This window comes from Cannabis sativa, chromosome 4 (genome assembly GCF_029168945.1).
Source record: "Cannabis sativa cultivar Pink pepper isolate KNU-18-1 chromosome 4, ASM2916894v1, whole genome shotgun sequence".
Taxonomy (NCBI): Eukaryota; Viridiplantae; Streptophyta; class Magnoliopsida; order Rosales; family Cannabaceae; genus Cannabis; species Cannabis sativa.
In genome coordinates, this window is record NC_083604.1 from 54036404 (window position 1) to 54057201 (window position 20798).

The 20798-nt window shown below is 30.5% G+C and overlaps 1 protein-coding gene across 1 annotated transcript; it reads right to left on the reverse strand.

Moving 5' to 3' along the window:
• Positions 1–3583: 3583 nt before the first annotated feature.
• LOC115713281 (uncharacterized) lies at positions 3584–5181 on the reverse strand. The gene is made up of 4 exons (XM_030641762.2): positions 4546–5181; positions 3942–4133; positions 3755–3824; positions 3584–3666 (listed from the first exon to the last, which is right to left on the reverse strand). Exons 1-4 carry the CDS (start codon positions 4723–4725, stop codon positions 3584–3586), a joined length of 525 nt encoding a protein of 174 aa, XP_030497622.2. The 5' UTR covers positions 4726–5181.
• Positions 5182–20798: the final 15617 nt, after the last annotated feature.

The window sequence follows — 20798 nt, forward strand, 5'->3', positions numbered from 1 at the left end:
GAGGGATGTTGAAGAGGAATTGGCAGAGAATTTACAGGATTCCAGTGGTGATTCTGATGATGGGGTTGATGAGTTTGTTGTGTACATGCCAGATATTGACATGCCAGAGTTTGACATGGAAGATGGTGTTGGAGGAAGTGATGAAGACACTGATTCTAGTGTCCAAAGTATTGAGACAGTGGTGGATATTGAGTCTGACAATGAAGGCCCAACAGAGGAGGCCTATTTACACCCCAATACCCAAACACATGCCCAAAACATATTTGAAACACCATCCAAACCAGAAAAAGCCCAAACCAGTAAAAGAACACCAAAAACCAGATCCCAAACACAAGGCAAAACTGGCCATTTAAATCCCTGCACATCACCCAATAGAAGGTCCCAATTAACATCCAAAACACCACCTCCAACCAAGAAAAAAAGTTGCCAGACTGAGCTGTTCCAATCACCCAAAAGTAGGTCAAAAACTCCATCCAAAACACCACCCCAAACCAGGAAAAACAAAGGGCAGTCAGACCTCAACAAATCACCCCAAAACAAAGCTCAAACAACATCCAGAACTAGGAAAGGAGAGGGTTGTTCGAGAACACCACAAACCAGATCCCAAAGAGCTTCTACAACACCTCAAAACAGTCACACATTAGCCCAAACACCACCCTGTACTAGATCCAGTAATGTATCTCAAACACCACCCCAAACCAGATCCAAAAGTGTATCTCGAACACCAGCTCAAACTAGACAGAGAGTAAGAGAAACACCATCCAAAACACCAACCCAAACCAGAAAAAGACCAAGAGAAACACCAACCAAAACACCAACCCAAAGCAGAAAAAGAGGAAGAGAAACACAAACCAAAACACCAACCCAAACCAGAAAGAGAACAAGACAAACACCATCCAAAACACCAACCAAGAAGAAAAAAAACCAATCAGTGGAAGAGGAAGATTTTTTGGAAGAGGAATATGCTGCAGATACCCAAGATCCTGAATTAGCAGAAGAAGGAGCAACTGACCCTAGCCAATGGTGGGGGTCAGTCAATGATCTATGCAGTCAAGCTTACCAAGATGATGATGATGGTGGAGGATATGAAGAGGATGATGATTTGGTCAGCTTGGTTAGTGATGAAGAAGATGGACCAGTGCTTAAAAAGAAACACATTGAGTTTGATCCACACTTCAAGCCTGAGAACATCAAGTTTGAGTTGGGAATGGAATTCCCTACTGTTGAGCACTTGAGGGAAGCATTGAAGGAGCATTTCATCAGCATTGACAGGCAGTACAAGTATATTCACAATGATAGGTTAAGAATTAGAATTGTATGCCAAGGAGAAGGCTGCAAATGGTTAATGTATGCTCGAAGGATGAGAGATGATTGCACTACAATGCGAATCAACAAATTTGAGGAAGAACACAACTGTGGAATTTTATGGGAGAACAGGCTGGTAGATGCTAATTGGATTGCAAAAGAGTTCTTGGAGAAGTTCAGAGCAAATCCAGCCATGTCTTTTGGTGATTTCAAGAAAGCAAATCTTGAGGGTAAGTACTCCAAACTTTCCTCCTGGACTTTTTATCGAGCTAAGAACAAAGCAATGACCAAGATACATGGAACCGTTAAAGATCAATATGCTATTCTGCATGATTATTGTGCTATATTAGTGAAACTGAATCCTGGTAGCACAACTTTCATCAGAACAAGCTTAGTGGATGATGTAAGGTATTTCGAGATGGTTTACATATGCCTTGCAGCATGTAAAGCTGGTTTCAAGTTCTGTAGGCCCATCATCGGGTTAGATGGTTGCTTTTTGAAAGGGTATTGCAGGGGTATGTTGCTTGTAGCCATTGGTATAGATGCAAACAACAACATGTTTCCTCTTGCATATGTTGTTGTTGAGAAGGAAAACACTGATAGTTGGACTTGGTTTGTGCAACTACTGAAAGAGGACCTAGATGTACAAGACACAAGATTGTTCACATTCATTTCAGACAGGCAGAAGGGGCTGGAAAGGGCTGTAGCAGAAATTTATGAAGGTTCTGAAATACGTTTTTGTGTTAGGCATCTTTATGCCAACTTCAAGAAGGAGTTCCCTGGATTGTTGTTGAAGCAACAATTATGGGTTTGTGCTAGAGCTACAACAGTGGAAGAATTCAAAAGGAGAATGGATGAACTAAAGGAGACTAATGCAGCAGCTTTTGAATGGTTGTCCAAAAAGTCACCATCTGAATGGACCAAGTCCCACTTTAGGACTTTCAGTAAGTGTGATATGTTGCTAAATAATCTCTGTGAGAGTTTCAACTCAGCCATACTAGATGGAAGAGACAAGGAAATCATAACTCTGTTAGAGTATGTAAGATACTGGCTGATGGATAGAATGAGAAAGCAAAGAGAAAGTGTTAGTAAGTGGACAAAACCAGTTGGGAAGAGAATCTTTGATATCCTGCAGAAGAATAGGAAGTTAGCAATGAAATGTCAGTGTACAAAATCTGTTGGAGGCTTGTTCCAAGTGACAGTGTCTACTGGCCAGGTGGAAACAACAAATTTGGAGACCAAAACATGCTCTTGCAGATCTTATGACCTCACAGGTATTCCCTGTGGTCATGCATTAGCTTGCATACGGTATTCCAACCTCAGTGAGTATGATTTTCTTGCTGAATGTTACAAGAAAGAAGCCTTCTTAGCAACTTATGAAGGGTCAATTGCACCTATGCCTGGTCCTGAACATTGGCCTAATAAAGGCCTGAATCCAATCCTTCCACCAGCAGAAACTGTTCTACAGCGGCAGCCCAAGAAATCAAGGAGAAGAGAAGTAGATGAACCTCCACCTGGTGTAACTAAAATGAGGAGATTCGGGCAGTCTAACAACTGTTCTAATTGCAAAAAACCAGGCCATACAAAGACCACTTGCAAACAACCAGTACAGGAGAAGGTATATTATTTCATTAATGTCAATTAACTTTGTATTGATTTTTCCATGGTATACATATAACCTAACATTTATCATGGTATCAGGAACCTCCCCAGAAGAAAAAGATGGGTCGTCCTCCCAAAAAGAATCCAGATCCTCAAATTGTTAAGAGGAACATGAGGAGAACCAAGCAGCAAGAAAGGGAATCAAGAAACACTCAACCACCATCATCTGCAAATTAGTTGCTGCACTACTCAACTTTTGTATTGTATTTTGGCTTATGTCATAGTAATTAAGGCCATATTTTGTGAACACCTTAGATGGCATATTATTAGTAGTGAATGTTATGTTTTATGATCTTTTTTATCACATTGCCTAGTGCTTTGTGCTTTGATGACAGACTTAAAACATTGCCTTTGTGCATTTTTAATGGTATCAGTAGTGAATGTAATATTGTATGATCTTTTTGATCACATTGCCTACTGCTTTGTGCTTTGATCACTGAATTAGAACATTGCCTTGTGCTTTTTTAAAGGGTATTGTCTTAATAGTTCAATATTTTGTTGTATGAAGTTCTTGATTACAGGTTTATATACTGTTTTTGTGATATTGCATTACCAAAAATCAAATTACAGGTTTTGCTTCAAATGACATAGTTCTAATTGTACTAAAACTACAATTTCAGTAATGCATTGCCATATTGTCTGAAAAATACATTCCATTAACAACTTTTGTTGTACACACACCAAAACCAGTACCACATACTTGACAAAAATACATTCAATTAACAATGACAATACAAGTGCCATGTCCATTACATAATACCATTACATATTGTACCAAAACCAGTACCAGTACCACATATTGTACCAAAAATACATTCCATTAACAATGGCAATACAAGTGCCATGTCCATTACATACTACCATTACATAAAATTGAAAATTGCCATTACATAGAGATTAGCACTACTTCACCAGATAACTTACAAAAACAAATACACAAGTAATCATCGAATTTTTCTCTAATTTCTCAGTACCCATATGTGCCCACAATCACAACCATGAACCTTTCCCAAATCTTGATTTGCTTGCAAATGTTCATTTGCTTCATACAACATCAATTGATCTTCAAGTTTGGTTATCTTTCTCAAAAGTCCTGGAATTATTTCTCTGCACCTTCCACAAGATTCAACATCCATCCATTCAAAGAACTTACATCCTCCATCAGCCTGAAAAAATAATGACAAATAACTACTGAGTGAACACAAGTGAAGACAGTTGAATTCAAGTGTATTACATATATTTGTACTTAATCTGGCTAAACCTTTCATTTGCTATATAAGCAAGCCAACATTCTGCAAACTTCAATTGCTCATTTTTAACTAATTTAATATATTTTGAAAGTAAAAGTAAAATATAGATGTGGTGGGATCAAGTAAAAGATCCATTATTCACAAAACACTGAATTTTCACAACAAAATACATATTATGTCTAACTTGATCATCTTCAAGTTAGTGTTGCTCTAAAGTTGAACAAACCGTGAAAAATAATATCGAAAGTTGAAAAATAAGCTGCTGCACACATAAGGTTCTAAGTTCAATTTATATGATGTAGGGATAATTCAAAAATTAAATCCTTACACTTGAAAATCTGCACCTCCTGAAACGACGACCTGGGTTTGCCTCTGTGTTCGATGTTCTTGCAATCCACGGGATACCACAGTAGCAATTTTGAGGTTCCCTTTCATGGTTTGAACCACCAGCTACTCTCAACCTTCTATTATTGACACCAGAACTACTGTACGAACCTTCCCCATCCATTCTTCTCAACCTTCGTCCAAGCTTCGTTGTTGTTAAGCTTCGTCCATCATCGTCGTTCTTAAACCTTCGACCTAGGGATTTAGGGATTTAGGTTTGATTTAGGGCTTCATGTTTTCAGTGTGTTTGGTTTTTACTTCTGTAATGAAGTTTTTTTTTTTTTTTTTTTTTGAAATGTTTTCAGGTTTTAAATTAATTTGTTTAATTAATTTGTTATATTAATTTGTTTTATTTATTTTTTTAGGTTTTATTAATTTTTTTTAGTTAATACTTTTATATTTTAGGGGAAAATTAAAAATAAAAAAGGGGATTAAATCTGGTGCGTCCACGTGTCCCGTTAGTCTCACTAACGGACTGAGTATGAACGGACAAACAACTTTGTCCACCTTGGGTATTTTCACTGCCAATTTTTGAGGTTGAGGACTAATCGGTATCAACCTCAAGTTTTTGGGGACTTTTGCCGCAATTATCCCTTTTTTAAAATATATGAGCTGAAGCAAAATATGAGGCTTTATAATGGAAATGTCAATGAGGATGAGGTTGCTAAAATAGCTTCTTTTGATAAATGGTTGTTGCAAATTGGGGATGGTTCATAATATCATGACATTAATAGGGAATTTATCAAAATTCCTTCAGACATCTACAGAAGACCATCTAATCATCCCATGAATTCTATAGTCGAAGCTATCTACCCTTCACTATTGCATAATTATAGTGACCCGACATATTTGAAAGAAAGAGCAATACTAACGCCAAAAAATGAAATGGTCCATGAGTTGAATGAGATAATTATGAATATGATACCAGGAGAAGGGATGACCTATTTTAGCTCAGACAGTATATGCAAAGCAAGTATAAACACAAATGAAGAGGATCTTTTGTATCCAACTGAGTTTTTGCATAGTTTGAAATTTAATGGCATCCCCAATCATGACATACACCTAAAGGAAGGCGCCCCTGTAATGCTCCTCAGAAATCTAAATCAAAAAAAAGGTTTATGCAATGGCACAAGATTGATTGTCACCCGTCTTGGTAAATGGTCAATTAGAGCAAATATAATCTCTGGAACAAATATTGGTGAAAATGTAACTATTCCAAGAATAATCATGTCCCCAAATGAATCCAAGTGGCCATTCAAGCTCAATAGAAGGCAACTTCCTTTAGCACCTTGCTTTGCCATGACAATCAATAAAAGTCAAGGACAATCGCTTAAATATGTCGGATTGTACCTCCCTAAGCAAGTATTCACTCATGGCCAATTATATGTCGCAGTGTCTCGAGTAACTTCAAGAGAAGGATTGATTATAATAAACGCTGATGATGAAGTAGAAGAGCCAATTTTAATCAAGAATATCGTCTACAAAGAAGTATTTCAAAACACTCACTCATCATCCCCCAAAACAAAAGTATCACATTTTCACAATTTCTTTTTTAATATGCACATTGTTTATATTTATCATCAAGAAAGATAGTAACACAAGCAAATATTTCAGTATGGAAAAGATTAGTCTTATGGATCATCACCTCCTATTCTCACATTACAATTTAAGGTACAAATTTCATCTTTACATAATTTGTTCAAATTAATGATTTTACCTAATTATTTAGATAGAAAACTTCAATCACTAATATTCTACATAATTCATCAATTACAGCTTACAAAAAATGTTGTGTGGTCCCTTTCGCAACTGTTATCATACATTCACCTATGGAGAAGACATACATTTTTTGTTTAAATGTAATGTTTGTTAAACTTATAATTTTTTTTCATTTATTTTATTGTAAAGACACAAGCAAATTTATTTCATATGTTAATTTTAGCCCCTTTTTACATATTTAAAATAATAATTTACATTTCTAATTTTCTAATTTTCCTTTATTTATAATATAAATATCAAAATATTATATTTTACATTACATCACTTAATCCGTAAAATAAAATTTACAAAACTTGGGTCGAACCCGCGCGAGGCGCGGCTTTGTTCCCTAGTTAATAAATATATTAAATAAAAATATTATTTAATAATTAATTTTTAGTTATTAAATAATTAGAATTGACATTTAAATGGTTGAATTTGAAAATTGGTATTTTTGAGAAAATGAGATGCAGACATGATAAAATAGCAAAATTGCATAAGTGAGGCCCATTATCCAAAGCCCATGGCCGGCCACACTTAATGGATTTTATCATTTATTTTTTTTATTATTTTAATGCCAAATAATTCTAACTTAAATCTAGGTGGTTACCTATAAATAGATAGTGATGACCCTCATTCACACTTAACTTTGTCAGATGAAAACTGAGCCTCTTTCTATTTACCCTAGCCGCCACTTCTTCTTCTCTTTCCCTCTTCAATTTTTCGAACCTTGGGTGAATGAGTGAGTGCCCACACACATAAAGTGGTATCTCAATCATAGTGTGTAAGACTGTAGGAGATTCCAAACAACAAGAAGGAGAATCAACATCAAAGGAAGGAGAGAAAGAGATCCATGTTCAGATCTTGATTATGTTCTGCTACAGAAAGGAATCAAGGGCTAGAGATCTGAACGGAATGAGTCATTATATTCCGCTGCACCCAATGTAAGATTTCCTAAACTTTATATGTGTTTATTTCATTGTTTAGAATTCATATTAGGGTGTTAATGAAACATACTTGTTAGTAAATCTAGATCCTGGTAAAATATTTCCAACAAGATGGTCATCTCGCATTCTTGTTCTTCGAGTCGATCTGACATTTACACTTGGTTTGCTTATTATAAGCTAAGGTATGTATTACTCTTCCCTGGTGCCTCGCTATTCTCCTTTAGCAGTATATGATTTCTCGTTAATACACTAAGTACCAGTTCGTACATTGATTCTTTGCCTATAACCTTACAGTCAGCGGGTTACAAACATACTCTGATACTTATGAAATTAATGAGTTATTCCATAAAAAAATATGACACCGATTCACATTTCCTTTACCTTGACACGTGACCTCCAGCCAAATTTCGGGTATAACACCTCAAAAATAGAAATAATCTAATCTTTAAATGAAAATTATAGTTTATTAAATGAGAATAACTATATGTGAAATGAAAACAAATATCATAAAAAATAGAAATAAAAATCATAAAAAATGATAGTTTCTTGTTTCACATTATTTATTCTTAATAGAAATTCTTATGGGTGGTTTCTTATATATGCATTTAATATTAATTGTACCTCCAAGTATCATGATATTGCATCATTAATTAATAAAATAATTTCATGAGACAAAATGACACCGTCTCTTAATTAAAATGAATATCTAAAATGTCTCATTCAAAAAATGATACTCCAGTATAAGGTGATACTATTTCATATGTTTTGCAATCTGAAGAATGCTGCAAGTAAAAAAATCATATGTATGGATTCAAAGATTTGAAAGGTAATAATATTTTTTTACAAGATTTAAGCTTATACTTAGGTCAATTAAATTTGCATTGGAATGGAAACTATAAACTTATCAAATGGAAACCATTAAGTACAAGCCTTTCCATAGGATTTTTTTTTCTTAAAAAATAGCCTTTCCATAGGAATTAATATACTTAAAATGGATACTATTAAATAAATATTACATTATATAAATAAAAAATTTGCAATCTTTTTTTACAATCAGTTTTTTTTTTTTTTTTTTTGTGTTTCTGATAAGGTTGCATCAAAAATTGGTTCTTCACATTACATGTTTAAAACTAACAACAAACTACATTATTTATAGCCCTTTCCCTTTCTCTTTCTAGTTGCCTTTTCCTTTTCCTCCAAAGCCATGCAAGGTGCAGGAGCCCAACATATGTACACAGATTCACTCTCATATCCTAAAACTTGTTTCGCTTTTGCATGAGAATAAAGCAAAAAAGACAGCGTAATTCTATGAACGCCAACATCAAAATTAATTGGTATGTCCTTGTTTTTTAGAAAAGTACCAAGCAAATAACATATATATATATATATATTGCTATCACTGTATACATATACAAAAGATAAATCAATTAAGTTATCGACAATCTACTTTACAAAAAAATAGTAGCTAGTAGCTCATATATATGAAATGAAAACGAATATCATAAAAAATAGAAACAACTCACATTAAAAATGAAAACAAACTTCAAAATACAAAACGACTAGCATTTAACCTCATATATGTAAAATAAAAACAACAAAATAGAAATAATTTAACTTCAAATAGTTTGTGAAATGGAAATAACTAGCATTTAACCTTAAATATGTGAAATGCAAGTATTTACAAAATGGAAACTAAGAGAGTAAAGGACATAGTAGAAGTTATTTACAAGTATTACCTCAATGAGATTAGAACCTTTGAGGGACAACACTTGCATTTTATCCTTCTTCAAATTCTTCCTTGCACCTTTCATGCTTGCTCTATGTGTTTTTCACTTGCATACAAATCAATAAAGCATTAAGGAGTTGAGGTGGCAATTTGTATGAGTTTTTCATCCTCTTCTTTGATTTCTCAATTTTTTAATTTTTTTTAATTTATTTATAATTTTTTATATATTATCACATAATTAATGTGTCTTTTTATTTCTATAACTTACACTATTATGTAGTCTCTATTATTATAACTTACACTATTATTATTATTATTATATTATTATCAATATCTATATCAATATATATAAAGGAAAACTTTAAAGAGCTGACATGGCATCTTATATGGCATTTCTTTCAATTTATTTGCTCTCTCATTCTTTCTCATTTTTCTTAATTTTTTATTTAATCATTTATTATTTTATTCCTATTCCTACACATTAATATTTATTTATGTTTCAATTTTATTACAATACTAATTACTCTTTAATATTTATATAGATATGTTATAAGAATGTGAAAAGTTACAAGAATGTGAAAAGAATTATTATTATTAAATCAAACATAAAAGTAATTACAAAGAATATCTATATATAGATATGTATGTATAGATTTGAGATACTCATTACCAAAAATTATGAATTATTATTTCTTTTTCTTTTTCTTTTGGAATCCATCAATTTGTGAAACAGAAGAATGTCCAAAGTTGATGGCACTAGAGCTTTATAAAGAGGAACACAAATGAAATTGTAGAGATATTGCTTTTGGTGTTTGCCACATTGCTTTTGGTGTTTGCCACTCAGAGTTGTTCTCACAATTTAGTATCCATATGTTGAATGCATTATTTAATATTATGCTGCTCAAACTTTCAAAAAAGTGACATGAGTAAGAGATTTATTTGTTGTTCTTATTTATTTTACTGTGCAATTTTCATTATTTGCTTATTTGTTTGTCTTTTATTTTATTTTTATAATTTTTTTTTCATTATTTGGTAATTGGTTTATGCAATTATGATACTTATTTTCAGAGTGTTTCGAGTTTTTAGAAAGTATTTAGTTTAAATCATATTTGGCTTTGTATCAATTTGTTTAGTTTTCTACTAAATTGATGATTATTGAGGTTTGTGGTTTTTCTATCATTAAAATAAATTATTTGTATCAAACCAGAAATAGTATTAAAATTATTTAATTTATTAGTTGAAATAAAAAAAAAAAGAGCTAATTTTTTTTACCACAATGTCTGTTATTGGCTTTTATTTTAGTATATATATATTCGTTACTATTAATTAACTTATCGTGTCTTTATCTACAGGGGCTGACAAAAATAAAAAAACTAAAGTTAAATTATATTTATAGAAAAATGTATTGGATAAGTCTCTGATTTATTAAATGTCATCCTCTTCTCCAACAAGACGAAGATAAGAGCTTTCGAATAACATATGTATATCAAAATAAAAGCTCTTGTGAGTGTAATTGTTACAATAGCTTCAAAGTGGTAGAATCTAGATATTTTTAATTTTCCAGACGACGCAATATTAAATGTATGTGAGTTTAGTTATATCATCCCAACAATATATTAACATGTATTTTTTTTTATATATTTGCATATTGTGTGTGGGTACAAATTATGTTGTATCCATGGAAATATGGGAATCAATCCAACTTTGATAATATTTTGTTTCTTTTTATTTTAAGTATTGTTAAATACCAACAAGACAAAACTTGACATCAAAAAAAGAAGATTTAAATAAATAAATAAATAAATAAATAAAAGAATTAAGAGAGTTTGTGCAAAACAAAATTGAAGTATTTGTTTTACAATATATAGTTTGTGAGTAATTTAAAGTCAATATCATATGACGAACCATGGTAAAGATTCCAAAAAGATAAATATTTTTTTTAATATGAATTTAGCAAAAAAAAAAAAGATATTGTATATTTTTGTAACGATTTTTTTTTAATCTGTATTGTAATGAATTTTATATGCATAAATTTTATGTACGAGTTCTTTAATACATCGCAAAAGTTTTTTAGATGACAATGTCAATACCATTTTTACTCTAAGTGTAACGGGAAAAATCTTATTAATAAATTTTTTTATTAAAATAGTTTATAATAATTAAACCAATGATCTTTTCATATTCTTATTTATTAATTATTTTCTCTGGTAAAAAGATCATTTATATCTTTATCTTTATAAATTAAAAGTGCCTATCTAACAGCAATTTTTGGTTTAACGATTCTTTTTGGTTTATCTGTTTGTTTAAACAGAATATACCATTCTTTAACAGAATATCCATAATTAATTTGATATTATTTTATAAATTATTTGAATAAAAAAATATTATACAATTTATCTACAGCCTAAAAAAACTGGAAAGTAGTTAAGTATTATCGCATCAGTTCTGAATGCTTGCGGCCAAAACGATCGATTGAATGAAGCCAAAATAGAACGAAAGAACTCCAAGACCACTGCTTTAGGACGGAGATCGGTGTAATCTGGGCATTTTGAAAGGAATCGAGCCACGACAAGGACGACATTGAGCTGAGGGCGCAAAACCTTAGGAGATCCAGCGACGAGAGCCTCGGACACTCAGACACTTGTTGGGTTTTATGCCCTAAATAAAACTCATTTCAATATAATCAGATTTACTTATTAATATAGATCAGAAATAACATTTAATGTTGCATGGTTCACATGATTATATGTACATAATGTATGAATTCATCTGAAACCCTTTTCACATACTTGATCCTGTTTATTGTGCTGTCAACACATTGGAAAGTAAACATGACTATGTGAATAAAGTTTCCTAGATTTATCAGACACAGGGTTTTACTGATATGATAATCTACAACAGAGTTTACTTGCATTTGGAGAAGTGCTATGTTCTTTCCAGAGCATTGGTTAAAGTAAAGCTCAGGTTGGATGCATGGAGTATGCATCGGAAGGGACCGATATTGAACTTTGACTTAGATTTATTAAACTTACCGTAATATCTATTCAAGTCAATATCGCCTAGTTGATCCTAGATCAAATGATCTTAATCCTGTTATGATTAGGCTCAATCTTGAAAGGCTATTCGTGTTCTTTGATTTGTTAGTTAAGCCTACTTTTAGGTCAGGGTGATACGTACATTTTGGGAACACGGTAGTGCAATTGAGTGGGAGCGCTATCATAAACATGGAATCTATAGCTTCTATCTGGCGAATAGTAAGCAAAGGATGATCTCCTTCGAGCTTGACCAAACGAACATAAATGGTGGAGTACTCATTTCACATAAGCTGAAATATCATTTATACGGGGTCAAGTGTTTTAAGGAATAAATACATTGTAGGGTGTAACGGTAGTTTAATCCCTTTACAGTGTAGATCATTCATATAGAGGATCATTGATCACATTAGGATTATAACAATGGATAACTAATGATGTGTCTATATGGTGGAACATATAGAGCATTCTATATACTGAGAGTGCAATTCTAAGTTCTATGCGTGGATTCAACAAAGAATTAATAAGTTAGTGAATTTTAGTGCTAAATTCTTGATCTACTTATTGGAAGCTCGGTTATATAGACCCATGGTCCCCCCACTAGTTGAGATAATATTGCTTGTAAGACTCATGTAATTAGTTTTGATTAATCAATTATAATTCTCAAATTAGACTATGTCTTTTTGTGAATTTTTCACTAAGAAAGGGCGAAATTGTAAAGAAAGAGTTTATAGGGGCATATTTGTTAATTATGATACTTTGTATGGTTCAATTAATAAATATGATAAATGACAATATTATTTAATAATTATTTATAGTTATTAAATAGTTAGAATTGGCATTTAAATGATTGAATTAGGAAATTGGCATTTTTGAGAAAATCAGATACAAAAGGTGTTAAAATTGCAAAATTGCAAAGCCCAAGGCCCAATCCACTAATGTTATGGCCGGCCACCTATGTAGCTATTTTAAATTGATTTTTTCATTATTTTAATGCCATATAATTCAAATCTAACCCTAGTGGAATGCTATAAATAGATAGTGAAGGCTTCAGGAAAATTACACTTTTCTTCAGATTTCTGAATCAGAAAAAACTGAGCCTTCTCTCCCTATCTTTTCCTGACCACTCTCTCTCTTCTTCCTTAAAATTTCGAAATCCTTAGTGTATGAGTAGTGCCCACACACATCAAGTGATACCTCAATCATAGTGAGGAAGATCGTGAAGAAAGATCATCAGCAAAGGAGTTTCAGCATCAAATATTCAGAGAAAGAGATCCAGGTTCAGATATTGATAATGCTCTGCTACAGAAAGGAATCAAGGGCTAGATATCTGAACGGAAGGAGTCATTATATTCCGCTGCACCCAATGTAAGGTTTCTTAAACTTTATATGTGTTTAATTTATCGTTTTAGAAAGTTCTTATTTAGGATGTTAATAAACATACTTGTGAGTAGATCTAAGATCCTGGTAAAATAAAATTCCAACAACTGGCCTCAGAGCCATGGTAATTGATTTACTTGCAAGAAATTTGGACTTTAAAACGATTGTTTTATGTTCTTTGGATGGTATCATGTTGTATTGAGTGTTATTTGATGATTGATTGATGTTTGTGAAATTTTCGTAAAACATAATTGTGATTTCGTTTCTGGAATTATTTTTATTGGATAGTATGGAAAAAATTAAGCAAGTTAGCTTTTTACAGAACTCAATTTGGATTTTATTTGAATTAGTTATGATTTTTTGAAGATTTGACAAAATCGGTACATCTTTGATATTTTCCTGCGATCGCAGAACTGTCCGTACAGTTTCGAATTTTTTCTTTTTTCTTCAATTTTTCATACTTTTTCATGGAATTAACTTCCAATTTTTTGTATGGTTTTGTATATATACTATTACTATTCCTAATTCAATTCTAATTATCATTTTGAATTAATTTAATTTTTTTTAATTTAATTCAAGATATTAGTTTAATTTGAATTTGAATAGAATTAGTATTTATCTTTTTGCTTAAAAATCTATCTTATTTTTAAATTTGATTATATTTTTTTTAAATTTAAGGTCAGATTTTATAAGATATTTATAATATCTTTTAAGATATTTATAATATCTTTTAAGATATTTTAAAAATATCTTATCTTTTAAGATATTTTAAAAATATCTTATCTTTTAAGATTTTTTAATTAAATCTTTTTAGATATTTTGACCATATTTAAATTTAAAATAAGATATTTATAATCATGTAATTTTAAATAGATATAAGATATTTTGCTAACTTTTAAATTTTGTTATTTTATTTATTTAAATTAAATTTAAAATCTGAAAAGATATTTCATTTATCTTTTCTAATTTTTATTTAATTTTTATTTTTAAAATAACATTTAATTTTTAAAAGTAGTTAGCAAATTTTGAAATGATATTTAGGTTGGATGAAACCTAATTTTTCAAAAATTGTAGGTTTAATTTTAAATTTTTTTTAAAAATTTCGAATTTTTCAAATTTTTTTTTAAAATTTTCGAAAAATTATTTTTTAATTAATTAATTATTTCGAAATTAAAAATTTAATTTAAAATTAAATAAATCCTACATCCAACTATCCAACTAACCTTGTTGCAGGAGTATGTGTTTTAGCTTATGTGTAAGTTTTCAAAACCTATTATTACTTGATTGCAAATAGCCATGGTTACTTTTTGCCAGATCTAATGATCTGATGGCTCCCTTGGTCAAGATAATAATTTGTAACAGGTATAATTTACAATCTTCTTTCATCTGTGTATGACCTAGCAACATGATAGGACCCATCCAAAGTGTGCCTGTGTGAGCCTATGTGTTTAATTTTATTATAGATGCATATAGGTTAATGTTGCTAAAATAAATTATCATAGTTATTGATAGAATTTATTTAGGCCCATTTAGTTTTTGGGCCTATTCAATTAATAACAGTTGTTCTTATTAAGGTTAAATTCCTCTCTTTTGGGCCTTGTGTGAGAGTTGGGAGCCATAGAAGTGGGTACGACATACTGAACCCAACACCCCCTCACACAAACCACCCCAATTGTGAATGCCCATTTGCCTAATTTGAACAACTGTACTAGGTTAATTACACTAGTTTAACCTAATAAAATTGATTAGCAACATAATTAATTTCATTTATTTTGAAATTAATTTAAGAAAAATATAGTTTAAAGAATTTTTTATTCTAAGCTAAACTATATGTATTTTCTTGTATTTAATTAAATATAGAATTATAACCATCTAGATTCTTTCTGGAACTTAATTTAAATTTTTCATTAAATATTCTTATTTAAGTTGATATTTAGTTATCTACAACTAACCAACTTAAATCTGAATATCTTTTGAATTTCAAATTTCAAAATTAAGTTGAGGAATTTTAGGCATTGGTTATTAAGATTCTTTAGATATTTTTTAAGTTAATATCTTTTCGAATATTAACTTAAAATGGAATATTTTAGATATTTTTTAGGTTAATATTTTTTCGAATATTAACTTAAAATGGAATATTTTCAAATTAAGTGGTTACAACTTAATTTTTGATATTTAATTAAATTTAAATTTGAAAAATATTTAAGTTCTAGATTTTTTCTAATACAACTTAAATTAGATATTTTTTCAAATTTTGTGGAAAAGATACTTAGTCAAATAAGATATTTTCTAGATAATTATTTCTAGACTACTTATTATTTCTAATATTAAATAGGAAAATATTATACATTGTGAAATTAATTATTTAAATAATTAATTTTGGTACAATTTATTTTAAGTATATTTTTCCTAGTATTAAACTAGAAATTAATAATTAAGCCTTCTCTACACTTAATTATTTATTTCTTGAATTTAATACATTTAATTAATTTGAAAATTAAATATCTAAGTTGATTTTATCATCATACTTAAATATTTCTTTTTCATGACATTTAATTAAATAGAAAATTATTTTTAGTTGAAATTTAATTTTTCAACTAAATTTAAATAATTTTCAAAATATATTTTTTCTTTATTTTATTAATCAATTTTCGAAATTGCATTTCTTAAATGCTAGAATTTCGAATTTTATCTTGAAAAATAGATTAAGTTGTAAATTAATTATTTTAATTAATTCTTGGATCAACTTAAATCAATGATTTTTTCATTTATTGATTAATTTAAAATAAATTGAATTAAAGTATATTATTAGAAATTGAATTAATTAGTCAAAGGAAAATCTAGATAGGTGATATTTTTGCTTGAAGTATTTTTCTAGTGTATTTAATTAAATAGAAAATTAATATTTAAGTTGATTTTCATCATCATACTTAAATATTTGAAATTTTTCTTATATATTTAATTAAATAGGAAAATTACATTTTTTGTTGTAAATTAATTTTATTAATTAATTTTGGGCCAACATTAAATTAGAATAATTTTTCCAGGATTTATTTTTTATTTTAATATGCATTTTTCGAAAATTGTATTCTTATATACTTTAATTTTTCGAAATGCAATATATATTTATAGAAAATTAAATTTGAGTTGTAAATTAATTTAAATTAATTTTGTAACAACTTAAATATTTTTTCTAAATATTTATTGGAAATTATTACTAAGATGGAAATAATTCATGTTATTTTCATATCCATCTAAGTAAAATTTATAAATATTAAATTAAAATTTATATTTAGAATTTTTCATTCTAAATTGGAAATTTTAATTAAATAAATATATATTTAAAATAAATAGAATAAATAAAGAGAATAAAAGAAAATACAACTCTTTTTAAATAATGAGCTTTATTATCAAGAGACATTCGATCTCCATTGTGGGTTTTACACCGCGTTTGTTTTAGTGAGTAATCCTCCCTAATGGAGGAACGTTCATTAGCAATTTCGCACCGTTTAACCTCGCATGATAAGTAGTTTGTAAGTGTTTTGTATGGTATGGATCACCCTAATGGTGGCGACCATACTTGACTTGCAAATTATGAAACAATGGTGGAAGCTCATAAGATAGAATTGCCTTGACTCTCGCCTAAACGGGACAACGCTGAATTCCAATCTTGATCGAATAAAAGGTTGCTAGAATGGTTATCATTTTAGATGAGCTGACAACTCTATTCAATGGATGATGCTTTGACTCTCGCCTAAACGGGACACTGTATCAATTTGTTGAAAAACCTTGGAAATTATTTAGGATTGTATGTTTTAGTATTTTCACTTGTCATTCCTACTTGCTATATGCTTATAATTTCTGAATTGTGTATGAATTTATATTGAACCATGTTATTTTCTGTTATTAAGTTGTAGTTTAATTTCGAATCTTCATTGTTGGTCTAACATGTTTGTTTTTCTAATGAGATAAATCCCTAATGGATTTTCACCATTAGACATACATAATAGTGTAAGATCTCGAAAGATAAATATTGTATATGCGACATCTAGCTGTTCATCAATTGATGACACCTTAGACTAGTATTTTACGATATGAACCAAGAAGATTGTATAAATAAGATTACTTTGACTTTCGCTAATCGAAGCAACGTTGGATTCTTATTTTAAACGAAATTATCCTAATTCCTCTTAGCTTATTCATTTCGAATTAGCTTTAATAACATATCATTGGATGAATGGTCTATAAATCATTTCATGTCATTTTATATGACGCATATGATTATAATCCCGAAATTCTATTCCCAATTGATATAAATCCTCAATCTTAGAAATCTCCTACTTGTATGGGCAAATCTCACTTAGAGTTTAAATAGTAGTGGTGGTCGAAGAAAGAATTACTCATTATTTTTGGTTGAATTTAAGTCTTTGACTTTAATTTTAGAATCCAAATAGAAATTTTCTTATATTTCTAATTCCAGAATACAATACAGTTACACTTTCTCAAGTGTTTAATATCCATCTTCTATTAATGGATTAAAACTGTATGGAATATGAGTTACGTATTCTGTTACCAGGATCCACTTGAAGTATTCTAAGAACTCTTTCATGTAACTAAACCTATGTCATCAATAGACACTACCATTTTTTTTAATCTATGGCATTTGTATCTTGTTCATAGTGGATTTGACAAGATCAATCTCTGCAAAGAGTTAATATGCCTATATCCACTGAAAGTAGTTCATTTCATTCGCAGATGGATGTACATTCAGGGGTGGATATGAGTTTTTCGTTGTATTCTTAAAACGATAACTCTAGATTATACCTTTTAGCAAGAAATTTGAAATGTTTGAAAAATTTCATTAATTTCTAGCAATGGTTAAAACCATTAAGGTAAGTGGTTAAAGCTCTTGCGAACTGATAGGGGTGGAGAAATAGTTAGTAGATATGCAGTTCAAAGATCATTAAATTGATTTTTGAATTATATCCAAACTTACCTCCCCAGAAATTTCGAGTTGCATATTGATGATTAGTTACTAGTCGTTGCCTAAATCCTTCTATGGTAATACAATTTCAGAATGATGTAATGGTTGGGTACTTAATGTAAATCATTACTAGATTCATGGATGACCTAATCAAAATCTTAAGAAAAGCTAGAACTGTTAACCATGGTTTGTTAGCTATTCTAAGTGATTAGGAGTGGACCATCCCATTGTCAATAGATAAGAAAGTGTTTGTTCAAACAAATACTACTTTTCTAAGAAAATGACTAAGTTTGAAAAACAAGTAGCAAATAAAGGAGATATTTTTTCTTGATTCCAAAAGTGTTCTATCATCTTATATAACATGTGATGATCCCACTGTCTCTGTTGTCTTGTCACAACCGAAGAGATCAATACCATTTAGTTTTCTTCGACATAATTCACGGTACCTTGTCGTAGTGGGAGAGTTTCTAGGAACTCACCTTCTTATGACTTGGGAGACACTAGTGATTAAAATCCATTGTGAGTTTAAACAAGTAATGGATTGTCAAGATAAGAAACTAAGAAGAAAGCCAATAGAACTATGGTTTAATCCATTCACATGGAATAACCTAAAGTTTTCTATTACAAGGACATAAAAGGAAATTTTCGTTTATAAGTCCATTCAATTGACTTAACAAAACTTCCTGTTCCTAGTATTATAGGTTTGAGTTTATCTAAACCTATGGCTTGTGGTATACCTGGTATTTACTTACTCTAATGCAAGCAACTTATTTTAGTAAGATGCTGAAGCATTTTCTTTCTAATGGCAATCTATAGAAGCTTCACAACTTCTTAGGTATAGATTTTATTTATCTAAGGAAAAGTCTCAACTATTCCAGAAAAGATAAAGCCATGAAAGAATTTCTTAAATCAACAGTGAGAGGTCTTAGATATGCTTTTGTATGCCTTAGACCAGACACCTGCTGTTGAGTGGGAGTAATGAGTAGGTATCAGATTAATCCAGGAGAAGAACACTGGAAGACAATCAAGTAAATCTTAAGATAAAGAAGAGGAACTATATGTTAGTCTATAAGGGTGTGTTTAAAACTCTTAGACTACACCATATCAGATTTCGAAATTTGCCTTTGTGCTAGTAAATCTTTTTGATAAGATGGTGGTTACTCTGAGGGTGGAATAGTGATTTTGGAGAAGTGTAAAAACCTATCTGAATTCTCTAGGTCTACCAGATAGGGACTGAATGTTAAAGCTGCAGGAAAGGTACTTATTCAGTCTAAGGAAAGTTCTATACATCTTTGGCACCATTCCAAATTGCCTTAAACTACTAGTGTTAATTTCCTGATTAACCAAAAGTAGTTGCCAAAGATATAGAATCCAGTATCCCAAGAGAGTAGACATATAGAGAGGAATTTCACATTATCAATGATTTTGTGATTAAGGAAGAGTAATGGTGGAGAAAAGGTTGTGGTTAATTCAACTTTTCAGATCCTATTACGAGGAGTTTACTACTACTACACTTGATTTGTATATCAAGGTGTTGAGATTATTTGAAACACACTTTTTGTTTTATATTAGTGCAAGTGGGAGTTTGTTGGGTTTTATGCCCTAAATAAAACTCATTTCAATATAATCAGATTTACTTATTAATATAGATTAGAAATAACATTTAATGTTGCATGGTTCACATGATTTATTTCATGATTATATGTACATAATGTATGAATTCATCTGAAACCCTTTTCACATACTTGATCCTGTTTATTGTGCTGTCAACACATTGGAAAGTAAACATGACTATGTGAATAAAGTTTCCTAGATTTATCAGACACAGGGTTTTACTGATATGATAATCTACAACAGAGTTTACTTGCATTTGGAGAAGTGCTATGTTCTTTCCAGAGCATTGGTTAAAGTAAAGCTCAGGTTGGATGCATGGAGTATGCATCGGAAGGGACCGATATTGAACTTTGACTTAGATTTATTAAACTTACCGTAATATCTATTCAAGTCAATATCGCCTAGTTGATCCTAGATCAAATGATCTTAATCCTGTTATGATTAGGCTCAATCTTGAAAGGCTATTCGTGTTCTTTGATTTGTTAGTTAAGCCTACTTTTAGGTCAGGGTGATACGTACATTTTGGGAACATGGTAGTGCAATTGAGTGGGAGCGCTATCATAAACATGGAATCTATAGCTTCTATCTGGCGAATAGTAAGCAAAGGATGATCTCCTTCGAGCTTGACCAAACGAACATAAATGGTGGAGTACTCATTTCACATAAGCTGAAATATCATTTATACGGGGTCAAGTGTTTTAAGGAATAAATACATTGTAGGGTGTAACGGTAGTTTAATCCCTTTACAGTGTAGAT

Coding starts and splice junctions, on each gene's coding strand:
- LOC115713281 (XM_030641762.2), bottom strand. CDS start 4,725: ATGGATGGGGAAGGTTCGTACAGTAGTTCTGGTGTCAATAATAGAAGG. Junction 3,825..3,941: donor GTGATTGTGGGCACATATGG/GTACTGAGAAAT, acceptor ATGTAATGGTAG/TATGTAATGGACATGGCACT. Junction 3,667..3,754: donor TGGTACAATATGTGGTACTG/GTACTGGTTTTG, acceptor ATTTTTGTCAAG/TATGTGGTACTGGTTTTGGT.